General features: G+C 50.6%; 2 protein-coding genes across 4 annotated transcripts in view; one reads left to right on the forward strand and one right to left on the reverse strand.

The window, feature by feature from the left end:
* The first annotated feature begins 1,104 nt into the window (after positions 1-1,104).
* LOC105989372 (chromosome unknown open reading frame, human C9orf9) lies at positions 1,105-5,808 on the forward strand. The gene is made up of 4 exons (XM_013021363.1): positions 1,105-1,288; positions 4,101-4,303; positions 4,869-5,016; positions 5,738-5,808. Exons 1-4 carry the CDS (start codon positions 1,139-1,141, stop codon positions 5,747-5,749), a joined length of 513 nt encoding a protein of 170 aa, XP_012876817.1. The 5' UTR covers positions 1,105-1,138; the 3' UTR covers positions 5,750-5,808.
* A 1,204-nt stretch (positions 5,809-7,012) lies between these two features.
* The window catches only part of Tsc1 (tuberous sclerosis 1), a 63,945-nt gene continuing 58,693 nt past the window's right edge, over positions 7,013-12,264 (reverse strand). For all 3 annotated transcript variants that reach the window (XM_013021440.1, XM_013021442.1, XM_013021441.1), the window contains exon 23: positions 7,013-11,973. In XM_013021440.1, the coding sequence (XP_012876894.1) occupies positions 11,457-11,973 (517 nt within the window). In that variant the 3' untranslated portion in view covers positions 7,013-11,456. The remainder of the gene's footprint in view (positions 11,974-12,264) is intronic.

Consider the following 12,264-nt stretch of genomic DNA (forward strand, 5'->3'; position numbering starts at 1 on the left):
GATGTATTTTGTTCTTTGTAAACTTTTGGTCTTAAACTGCTCTTACTGAAGTACTTTTCTCTCCTGAATGTGCTGAGTTTTAGGCAGCACAGAGGTAAAACTTTTGCACGAGTTTGGTGCCTACCTCCCCACCCCCCTTCTCTGCTGAGCCTGACTATGGGAGACACAGCAGAGAGCCACTGTGCCCAAGTGAGCCATTTCTGCTCCCTGGGGAGGAGACCAAGGATATGGCAGGCATTCCATAAACAGGACCATGCCCCACTTCCCCTCCCCCTTTGTCCACTTTAGGGGTGGGGTGCCAAGTGTGGGGAGATTGAGCAGGAAGATCACTGGCCCTGGCCCTGGCCCAGGCCTGTCTCCAGGGAGCCGCAGCTGCTCTGTCTGTTGGCAGATGTGGTGCACACTCGTTAAATTTGCTCCACTGGGGCTTATGGGGTGTGACTGTCAGGCCTCCCAGTGCTGTCCTGGTTTTGATTCATCCAGCTGTCATTTTGTGGAAACAATTTTCTGGTCCATCCTATTTCCTTTTACTCCTCTGCTCCAGCCCCATTGCGGGGGGGGGGGGTCAAGGCTGCTGAGGGAGACAGAACACAACTGCCTCCCACTTGTATTCCCTCCTCATGCCTGGACGCCTGGAATGTGCCTTCCTCACCCAGCATCCCGTGTGGTCCTCTCCGCTTCCATGATCTGGCTTGGGCCCCACTTGGGCATCACCTCCTCTATCCTGGCTCATGGTGGCACAGCAGGGGTGGGGAGTACAAGGGTGCTAGCACCACGGGGAAGTGTGTGTGTGTAAAAGTGTCTGCAGACACTGAAGGCCAGAGCAAGCATCCAGCGCTCAGGGAAGGAAGTCACATTGCATGAGCGACACCATCCTTGACAGGAAAAGGGACAGAAGGGAGGCTTTGCTCTGTTGGGAACAACTTGGTGGAGCTGGAGCAAATGCGTGTATGTGGCCTCTCAGGGCCTCAGTCTCCCCTCAGGGCTATGGGGAGCTGCTCAGAGCACACGAGAGGCCATTGCATATCCTCTCCAGAGGACCCTTGCTTCTGCAGCTGGCTTCCTTCACGTGTGCGAGGCCTCCTCACGGTTCTTCTCCCCTCTAGGTTGCCTCCTGCCCTGTGGATGACCCTAGGAGATGACAATGAATGAGGTGAAAGAGTCCCTCCGCAACATTGAACAGAAGTACAAGCTCTTCCAGCAGCAGCAGTTCACGTTCATCGCAGCTCTGGAGCACTGCCGGGAGACCGCTCATGACAAGATCCGGCCCATTGCCAGCATCGAACAGGTGGCAGCCTGGCAAGGGCACGTGTAGGCCCCAGGGGCCCACCACACCCATTCCCTGGGCCTCTCAGCCCAGTCTCCCTCACTCCCAATGAAACAGCAGAGCCCCAAAAGAGGCATAATGGGGCCAGAGTCAAGACTCAGATCCTAACTAATGGGCTGAGACCCTTATTCAACCCCCTACAAGATCTGAGAGTGAGCAACAAGAGTTTAAAATGGGCATGACTCAGCCAGCCAAGCTTGAGCACAGGGCCTGGGCACCTCCCTGAGCTTTTGTGGTCAAAGCTAGCACTCTACTATTTGAGCCACAGCTTCACTTCTGGCTCTTGCTGGTTAATTGGAGATAAGAATCTCACAGATTTTTTTTTTTAACCTGGGCTGGCTTTGAACTGTGATCCTCAGATCTCAGCCTCCTGAGTAGCTAGGATTACAGGTGTGAGCACCTGTGGGGTGCTTAGCAGCATCTTCCCCACCTGCTAATTTTTGTATGATTTCCCTCCCATTTTTGACTTGAACAATAAGCAGAGAAACATCCACAGAAACCTCTATTTATATCTATCCATTGTCACACTGAGCTTACTGGTCTGTGTGTGTTTCCTTCAAGTATTTGAAAGGCAAATGGTTTCAATGTCCCAGAAGCTCAACCTTCCAAGAGTGCCAGGCAGGCTTTGACTCCAAAAGTAGCCTTAGTCCCACCCCACCTGAGCATCTGAATTGATGCTATGGCACACTAGGGAGAGAGTTTAGATTCACTGTTGGTTCTGTGTGTGTGTGTTCGTATTGGCCTTTCACTCTACCACTTGAGTCACACCGTCACTTCCTGACCCTGTGTTCTGACTCTCCATCTGAAGTGCTGTTTCTTTCCCTCTCTTCCCTCCCTGAACCAGGGGTTTCCCAAGGGGTTATCTGTTCACCACCAGGGAGCTCAGGGATATAGCTTTTGTGTTCATACAATCTAGGTTTCCCCTACTGCCTGTGCAGGCCCTTGTGCAGGCCTCAGCCACAGGAAATCCTAGACTGAGGTTTAGGGTGCTGGAGGAAGTAAGAGTTATACCTCCACTCATTACACGGTGACATAGTTGGCTTTGAATAGGTCAATTAAATGGCCAGTTCCAGCACCAGATCAGGCCTCCCACCCAGGCCTGGCAAGTCCAGGTAATCCAGTAGAGAAAGACCCTGACCCAGGAAGGATCCCCATGCTATCAAGAAAGAGTTGAGGTCAGGCACTGGTGGCTCACACATGTAATCCTAGCTACTCAGGAGGCTGAGGTCTGAGGATTGTGGTTCAAAGCCAGCCCAAGAGAAAAGCCCATGACACTTATCTCCAACACACACACACACACACACACAACCACACACAACCACACATACACACACAGCAGAAATGAAACTGTGTCTCAAGTGGTAGAATGCTAGTCTTGAGCACAAAAGCATCCAGGCCCTGAGTTCAAGCCCCAGGACCAGCATACAAAAAAAGAAAAAAGGTGCTGATGGCTTATGCCTGCTGCCCTAACTACTCAAGAGGCAGAGCCCTGAGGATTGTATTTTAAAACCATCCTGGGTGGGCAAGTCTGTCAGACCCTTATCTCCAATAAACTACCAAAAAGTCAGAGGTGGGGCTGTGACTGAAGAGGTAGAAATCTTGTCTTAAGCACAAAAGCTAGGGAACAGCACCTAGGCCCTGAGTTCAAGTCTCAAGACTGGCACAAAAAAGAAAGGAAGAAGGAAGGAAAGAAGAGCGGAAAAGTAGACCAAAGAACCAGTAATTTGTGTTTTGCCTAACTTTTTAAAGAAAGGTTTCCATATTTCCTAAATTTATTCACATGAGGTTTTTAAAGTTTTATTTGTGTTACTTAAGCTCCTGATCCTTTTTTTTTTGGGGGGGGGGTTCCGGTCGTGGACCTGAACTCTGGGCCTGGGCACTGTCCCTCAGCTCTTCACCCCAAGGCTAGCGCTCTACCACTTAAGCCACAGCGCCACTTCTGGCTTTTTTCTTTTTGCCTCATGCATGCAAGGCAAGCACGCTACCACTGAGCCACCTTCCCAGCCACAACTCCTGATCCTCTTAATAGTTGATTTTTCAATATGGATGTAGTGCAAAAGAGGCCACATTTTCTCCTCATGTGGATAATCTTTCTCTACCTTAGAAACACAGCACAATTTGATGATGATGAATTCTCATTTGCCTCAGTGTGTGTCTCAGGGTCCCCAGAACATACTAGCCCCCCCCCCCGGGTGGTTTAGGGGGTGAGTGCTCAGGAGTGTGAGCACTTGGCTAAACCACTTTCAGTGATGCCCTGAGCTGGCTATTTCACTGTTCTAGATTGCTAGCGTATCTGTAAAACGAATGTCTAAAATAGGCCTGGGGCTCATGCCTGTAATCACAGCTATTCAGGAGGTTGAGATCTGAGGATCTTGGTTTGGAGTCAACCTGAGTAAGATAGTCTATGAGAGTCTTATTTCCAATTAGGTAGCAGATAGCCAGAGGTGGAGCTGTGGCTCAAGTGGTAAAGTACTAGCCTTGAGCAAAAAAAATCCAAGTGAGAGCACAAGGCCCTGAGTTCAAGTGTCAGTACACACACACACACACACACACACACACACACGCACACACGCACACACGCACACCCGGCCAGGCCTAGAACGGCATCCTGCATGGAGCCTAGAACACATAATGGTGTTAGCTGTATGTCCTGATCCATCTGTTGAAGTGCTTAACTGCTGGCACCTCCCTGTGAACCTGGGGAGCTAGCAGGGAAGGGGGTGGCAGTCCCTGGCGGCTGACAGCTCAGTTCACAGTATGCTGGCCTTGGCAGGTACAGAGCTACATGGACCATTACTGCAATAGTTCCACAGACCGGCGGGTGCTGCTCATGTTCCTAGACATCTGCTCTGAGCTGAACAAGCTCTGCCAGCACTTCGAGAACCTACACTCGGGCACCCCAGTCACCAACAACCTCCTGGAGAAGTGTAAAACCCTGGTTAGCCAGAGCAACGACCTGAGCTGCCTCAGAGCAAAGTAAGTCCCTGCCTGTCCTGTCAGCAGGGCCTCCATGACGGAGCCCTTGGAGATGTCAGGGGACTCTGAGCTGGTTCTCTTCTGTTGCTAAGGAACATGACCGCTGTCCTTTAACCTACAAGAATGCCAGGCCCTGCGGCTCATCCCTGAAATCCTAGCTACTCAGGAAGCTGAGATCTGAGGAATCGTGGTTTAAGGCCAGTCCAGGCAGGAAAGTCCTTGAGACTCCAATTAAGCACCAAAAAGGTGGAAGTGGAGCTGTGGCTGAAGTGGTAGAACATTAGCCTTGACCAAAAAAAAGTGCAATGGTCCAATGTGCCCAACTCTCAGGGACCATAGTGCAATGTGAGTGTGTGTGTGTGTATTACATATTTTTGTTCTTAGCTCAGTCTATGTAGGCTCCTGCAAGCCATCGGTCAGTGGGGTTCTTAGCCCCATGTCTTCTGAATCAGAACTTGTGGGGACAGAGTCCAGTTTGAAGACCCCATGGGGTGACTGCTGTGTGCAGGCTGGAGGCTGCCCGACCTCACAGCAAGTCTAGCCTCGCCCCTGCCCCACCATGCAGGTACCCGCACGACGTGGTGAACCACCTCAGCTGTGATGAGGCCAGGAACCACTACGGAGGCGTGGTCAGCCTCATCCCAATCATCCTGGACCTGATGAAAGAATGGATCGCCCACACAGAGAAGCTGCCCCGCAAAGTGCTGCAGCACGTGAGTGCGACCCTGTCTCACCAGGAAGCCACTGCGGGAGCCACTCAGCTTGTGCGGACCTCAGACACCCAGTTAAGGAAACAGGAGTGTAGGCAACTGGCAAAAGACAGCTTCAAACCTACAGGGACTAAAGATGAAAGACATTCAAAGCCCCCCTGGAGGCCCCCTGGTGGGAAACTAACTCAAAGCCAGGGACCTGCTCTACCAGTCAAGTAATATGGTTGATCCATTCTCATTAGCACTCAGCCCACACTATAAACCCCAAAGGGGGATGATACATTGTTGAGAATTTCCTGCTTTCACTTCTAACTTTTCTGTAAGCTCTGAGCTGGCTGGAGTGTCCCCAACTCCATGAATTGCCCGAATAGGACGTTGGTAGAGGGTATCTCTGAGGAAAGGTGCAGATGCCAGGTCCTGCATGTACCAAGGCCACCACGGCGCCTGAAGGCAAGGCAGCATCTTCCTGTCTGACAGGGATGCTTCCGCTGTCAGAATGCAGGGAGAGTGGATAGGCTGAACTCTTCAGTGTGTTCAGTTCCCTTGGCCAAAGCAAAGTGATGAGTCTCCTTGGGAGATGGAGCCCATAGCAGAAGCTAGGATCTCATTGTGTGGCTCAGGCCTGGTTTTCACAGCCTAGAGAAGGGCCAAACACTGTAAAATATGTCCTTGGCTTCTACATTTGCCAGAAGTAAGTTCTGACTGTTGGTTTTTCCCTTCACAGGGGACGACTTAGCTTCTGTACTGTTGCTTCCTCGGGGGGGACAGTCAAGAATAAAAAATGTTTTACCACCTCTCTGCCTGCATTGGTCTCCTGGGATTTACCCCTGAAAGAAAATCTGTATCTCTCCTAAGGCAGCACAGGACACCTGGCTGTGCCAGGTCCCAGTGACTCATGCCTGTAATTCTAGCTACCCATGAGGCTAAGATCTGAAGGTCTGGGTTCTAAGCCAGACTAGGCAGAAAAGTCTGTGAGATTCATCTCCATTTAACCAGCAAAAAGCTGGAAGCGGAAATGTGGCTCAAGTGGTAGCTAGCCTTGAACAAAAAAGCCAAGAGAGCGCAAAGCCCTAGCGCATCGCGCACGTGTGCGCACACGCACACACACACACACACACACAAACACACACACACCAGCAAAGCCCTTGCAGACATCAGAGTACCACTGCAGACGAGTGGGCACCCACCTCCAAAGGGCTCTACCTGTAGGAGTCACTTACCACAGGTCTACGGACGGCAGCCTCTAGCTGTTTATCCAAGTCTGTAATGTAACCCCTTGAGACACCTGTTTAGACAAAACAAACAAAACAAAACAAAAAAAAAAAACCCAAACAGTAACAACAACCAAAAAACCCTCTGAATGTGCTAGACAAATTTATAAACTGCCCTCTCCACGGAGCTGTTCCAGCCATTAAGATGGGCAGTGCAGGACTGAATGGCAGACATGGCTGGGCCGAGAAACCATGCAGGGCTGCAGATTTCATCACCGTCACTTTCTACTAGCCTCAGGCCAGGCGATCAGGAGCAGGGGGATCTCGAACTCCTCCTGTAAAGGTCGTCGTCCACAGTTTGCTGAATGACTGAAGAGTAAGGAAGAGGTGGAGAGCCGGTGCTGTTGGTGGCTGCACACATGTGTGTGGGTTCAAGGTTAGTAAGCACTCAACAAAATAAATGTCCTTTGGGTTCCACCAAAGGACTCCATGAAACTCTACCTGGCTGGCTTCTCAGGACCAAGACAGAGAGCCAGCTGGGTGGCTCTGCAGACCTGCAGCTGCCTGGCTTTTAGGAGGGTTTCTCCTCTCCACATGCCACTCTACAGAGGAGCATGAACGAGGCAGATGGGTTGTCTGTGCCGTGGGCAGTCTGTTAGAACACAAAGGCTCTTAGAAGCCATTTACAGGTCCTCCTCCAGCACCCAGGTAACCCCACTGCAGGCCCAAGGTTTCCATACCTCTGGACACAAGGCCAGCGGAAACTGCTATACATCACCACAGCAGAGTAGTGCAAAACAATAAATTTTTATTTGTTCACAGTTAAACACAAGCAACTGCCTTGACATTTTAGAACATTCTAAGGACAGCAAACCCTTTGATTCCAATTTCCACTCACTGAGATTGTACCATGTTCTCTTGCAGTCTGTATTTATGGCATCTGATGTGGACTGACGTGCTTTTGAGGTGAAGGTGAGAAAGTTTAATCCTTTTGAGAAGAGGCAACTTTTCTCCATTTCACTAAAAGCAGTCAAAACATCGGATTCTATTCACTGATGGGATCCTTTAAACCGCATTAGCCGCCTATGGTTCATCATGATTGAGTTATAAAACTAGATTATGTCTTAGCAAAATCTGTTCCTCCGTAATGTATTTGTGGTCCATAGTTGTCTCCTCGAGTGAGCACTGATTCATCCTAGTGCAAGAGCCTGGCTGCCTCTATGATGAGCCAGGCATGTGCTGTACAGAGCGGCACCAGACCCTCCCGTCCAAACACTGTGCAAGGTAGGGGAGCAGAGGGAGGGGCTGCTCAGGGGCCCTTCAATGCTTGAAAGATCTGTTCCGCTGGCTAAACTAGCCTACTCTCCTGGAGCATGGAGAAGGTTGCGGCACTGGGAGGGGTAGACAGCTTCTTGGCCTTCGTGAACTCATTTTGAGGCCAAAAGCCACAGGCGGTGCAGGTTTCCCTCATGGCGGTAGCCCCCCCCCCCATCTCCACCCCGGAGGTGAGCATTACTGGCTGCAGGGCACGAAGGTGAGAGATGGGGAACGCTGCTCCCAGGGCATACTGGGAAGCCTGACGGAAATAAGAAGCCTGTCCTGGCCTAAACTTGTTCTTTAACCCTCACAAAAAAATCGAAATCAAGGAAAATGGAGGACTGCAGCAATCCAGGGGAAGGGGACAAGGCCATGACACAGACCTCTGGATGTAAACAGATACACAAACCTCTTCCTACTGGCTTCCTTTTCCAATAATCCCTGCAGGTCAGTTTCAGGGCCTGGACCTCAGGAGGGCACCATCCATATCACTGCAAACATGGCTGCTTGCTTCCTAGTGGGCCACTGGATGGGGCCAGGCTTCTCCTGGACCACACACTGAGTGCCCAAGAGGGTGGGTGACACTCCATCTGCACTGCAGTGCGGGCCAGGCCTGTGCAGTGCCAGACCTCCCTCCAGCTTATCCACAGTGCCTCCTGCCCTGCCCTGACTGCCCAATAAGAATACTAGCATCCTCCCGTGGTGCTTTCCTTTGTGCTTCAGTTCTTTCTGGCTTCCCATAGTGTTTGGTGCAAAGTCCCACTAGCTGGTCCACGCACACTTCAGTTCTGTTACACAGAAATGCATGCCAGGCTTTCTTACTGCCACTTGAGCCATGTGTTCCAGTTCCCAGGCCTGTACATCCCACGCCACTATGGATATCCTCTGAACAACTGCTACAACAACAACTCTTTCTGCACTGAGAACTCCAGATGCTGCCGCAAGTGGCCAGAGCCAGGCACCTGTTGCCTGTTGCACTGCTTCGGCCCAGGGAGGCACTGGCCTCTGGCTATGGGCAGGCAGCATGGGGACAGGGGCTAACTTTTCAAACTGCCAGTGGCTCCCAGGCCTTTTTCCTGGGTTATGATGGTTCTAAGAATAGTCTTACTATTTCCCCCTAATCACATCACATTCAGCAAGAACCTTCTGCAGTTGATTCCCAAGGTTAGGCAAGTCTTCTCTCCTGAAGGCTGTTGGCAAACCCAGAGAGGCCACCTGTCTTAGCCAATGTTCCGAACACTGAGCTCCAAGGACACCTCTTAAAATCTCGAGCCAGTTTTCTTATGTTCACATATCTGTTCCCATAGCAACAGTGTTTGTGGACTTTCTGTGGAAGTTCTATCAGATACCAACGTGTGCTGATGGACTGAGGTGGGCTCAGGAACTCCTTTTTGTCCACTTCTCCTTCCTGCTCTCTCACCCCCAAAATGATACTGCAATGTTCCTTCTGGACACAGTCCGTGCTGCATGAGGCACAGATTCCAGGCTTCCCAGCTCACACTGACCCCAGATGGTGTCAGAAGGGAAGGAAATCTGAGTAACTTACGCATGTCAGCCATCACAGTGCTGGCTCCCAGTTGTTTGCACCTACCAGGCTACTTAATCAGTTTCAAGACAGACCTGACCTATTACATTATTTTTTCTAATACCTTTGCCTGAGCCTCAGATGCCTGTCGGAAGCTCCTCCCATCTCCTATCACTTTTTCATCCTCAAAATAAATGCTTGCAACTGTCAAGTGAACCCACTGAGTCCAAGCATCTACAGCTCTCAGAATAAAAGCAAGCCTTATTACTAGTTGAAATAAGTCTGTGGTCTTCTAGAACTCAAAAGAGCACGAGCTGGAGTGCACTGGGAGGACTGGCTGCACAGCCAGGTATGGACACCCACGCTGGAGGACCAAGCTGAGGGGCCCGGCAGAGCCTCAGAGGGGCTTCCTCTACCTCAGCCCACTCTACTATGCTGGGACCCTCGATTCAGGCCTCCAGCCTCCCTTCCCTGTATTTCACAAGCTGTCCATTTAAAGTAGCTTGTTCTTTCTTAGACTGCCTCCTTTCCTTTGCCATTTAAGGAGAAGCTTTGCTCTAGGAAGGGGGAAAGCAAATAAAACCAGGTTCAATAGTTCACCTGTAGCATTTTTCTCTTTCTGAATTTGTTCCACACTATCCTTTTCTGAAATGGAACCAGAAAAACTACAATGTATTGGATTGTAAGCTTTCCTTTGGACAAAGCTGAATTAGAAGTGTGGCATCGCCAGTACCTCACTCTGGACATCCAGTGGCAATGGCCGGCCTCTGCAGGCTGAACAGTCAGTGGGCACCAGAAATCCTGACCCCAACTGGTCTTCAGCTGGAATTGCCATGGTGACACAGAATGTCATGTGGTCCAGCTGTCTTTAGTTAGGGAAGCTAGAGTATTTACTGCCACACTCAAAAAAAAAAAAAAAGACGTCCACCCTCATACGCTGTAAGCTTTCATACGGAGTAAGATTTCGTACCATTACAGTTTTTCAACTTCTTCATGGCTGAACCTTTCGATTCTATTCTTTTCACATAAAGAATAGACACAGGAAAGCCTAGTTCATTGGCTCTTTCCTGACAAACCTCTGCTTGCCTGGGTGGGAATACCAGGCAACAGTTCTTAGGCTTCTAGCATTTATTTCAGGAGCATATGTCGAGATTGTGTCCTTTGCTGCTGACTGGTGGGATGTCAGGAGCACGTGGGGCAGGGTCCAGGCAGTCAGACCTCATCAATACCCTCCTGGGTTCTGCTCTGCCATTCCTAACAGGGGAAAAGTGGGGGCAACACGAAGCTCCCAGCAATCAGCTTTGAAAGTCAGAACTGGTGTGAAAAGCTGCTACCTTTGCCCAGAACTTACTATCATGAATCAGCCCTGAGCCTGAGGAATGCTGGTCACATAAACTCAAGACAACCTTCAGAGCCTCTTTGCTGCAGCTGCATCACAAAGCAGCTGACACATACAACAGGTGCAGGTGAACTCAAGGGGAAGCTGACGAGCCAAAGGGGTAACCAATGGCTCAGCCCAAAGGAATACTTTCACACCTGCAAGAGCTTCACTGGCATCTCCCCTTGCTGCCTGCAGAGAATAAGACTACCACCTACATGCCCACCTATGGGCAGCATGGTACCCGCGTTCAAGCAAATACCAAATAAATAAGAGGTAGTGGGGAAAGGAGGGACAAGAGCTTTCCCAAAGGGCAAAGAAGTGCAGCCTCCACAGTGCCAGCTACACTGTCAAAACAACAGGCATTTGTTCACACCGAACTTTCGAGAAAGCCTATCAGAACCGCCAAAAGAATGTAAGGGTGAATGAACCATTGTTGTTCTAGATCTGCTGCTTTAGATGCTGAACTTCAAAAAGATAGCAGTGAAAAGCAGTGCCAAGTCTCCTGTAAAAGCCTTCACATGACAATAACCAGCTTTGCAGGCTATGTCCTTCTGGAAGGGACAACACTGGACTTACCTGCAGTACCGCCAACTGCCTGGTCTAACCACGAGCCACCGTTATCTGAGCTTCAGGAAAGCAGAGAGTGGTGTGTTGGACTCACGATGAAATTTGGCCTCATATTGCACAGGTTCGATGGATGAAACCATTTGGGGGAAAGGAAGGAGGAAAATAAAGCTACTAAGGAACACACCACTGGCCCTCCATTAGTACACGCTGCTAGGCAAATGAAAGACAGGTGTGGGATGGGTGAGGGGAAGGTTAAGAGGCATTTCAATGCCAGATCCAAAAACCATTCTGCATTCGGTCAGCTACCAAAAGGACCTCTGTCTCATTTTCACCACACGTGAGCAGCCACGCAGACCCTGGAAATGGGAAAGCCTTGAACGTGCATTCACACCTCCTGTTCTATGCCAACGAGATGCAAGTTAACACTGACTGACCCTCCTCCTTAGCTGTGTTCGTGATGACTCTCATTGTAGTCCATAATACGAAGCTGTCCAACACTGTCCGGGGCTGGGGGAGACAGATGGGGGCCGTCTAGGTTGAGGGGACTCTTGGCTTCCACACCTGAGTCTTTGCCCTGTTCTGTCTTTAGAGTCTCAGAAAGGCTCCTGATGGTCATGCCGTCTTCATCACACTGGCTCTCGCTCTTGTTACGGAACAGCTCCCGGGCCTTCATGCCCAGGAAGCTTTTGGAACTGGGCAGTGAGCCCACCGTTGGGATGCTGGTGGAGGGCTCGCCCACAGTGGTGTCCCACCAGCTGCTCAACGGGCCTGCCTTCTGGCTTGGGGGTTTCTCTGGGGTAGAAAGCTCACTGCTGCTGCTGCTGCCTCCAGCTCCTCTAGCTCCGTAACTGCCCCGGATACCACTGGGCCTGGGGGTCTTGGCCTCACCGTTGTGCCCAGATGCCTCTTCGTTGTGCCCTGCCACGGAATCTGAGCAACCATCATTACAACAGTCAAGCCTGTAAAAAAGATCCAAGGAGGAAAAAAGGAGTTGGTGACTGTGGCATCCAAATGGGAGCTGTACAATTACTGGATCCTCCCTTCCATGGAATCTGAACTCTGCTTGCCTGCTCTGTTTTGTAACAACAAAGCCAGACAAGAGTCTCATCAAGAGAAACTTAAGTGGGGCTGGGAAGGTGGCTCAGTGGTAGAACACTTGCCTTGCAATGCATGAGGCCCTGGGTTTGATTCCCCAGCACCACATAAGCAAAAAGAAAAAAGCCGGAAGTGGCGCTGTGGCTCAAGTGGTA

The sequence above is a fragment of the Dipodomys ordii genome, unplaced genomic scaffold, assembly GCF_000151885.1.
Source record: "Dipodomys ordii isolate 6190 unplaced genomic scaffold, Dord_2.0 Scaffold55, whole genome shotgun sequence".
In the NCBI taxonomy this organism is placed as follows: Eukaryota; Metazoa; Chordata; class Mammalia; order Rodentia; family Heteromyidae; genus Dipodomys; species Dipodomys ordii.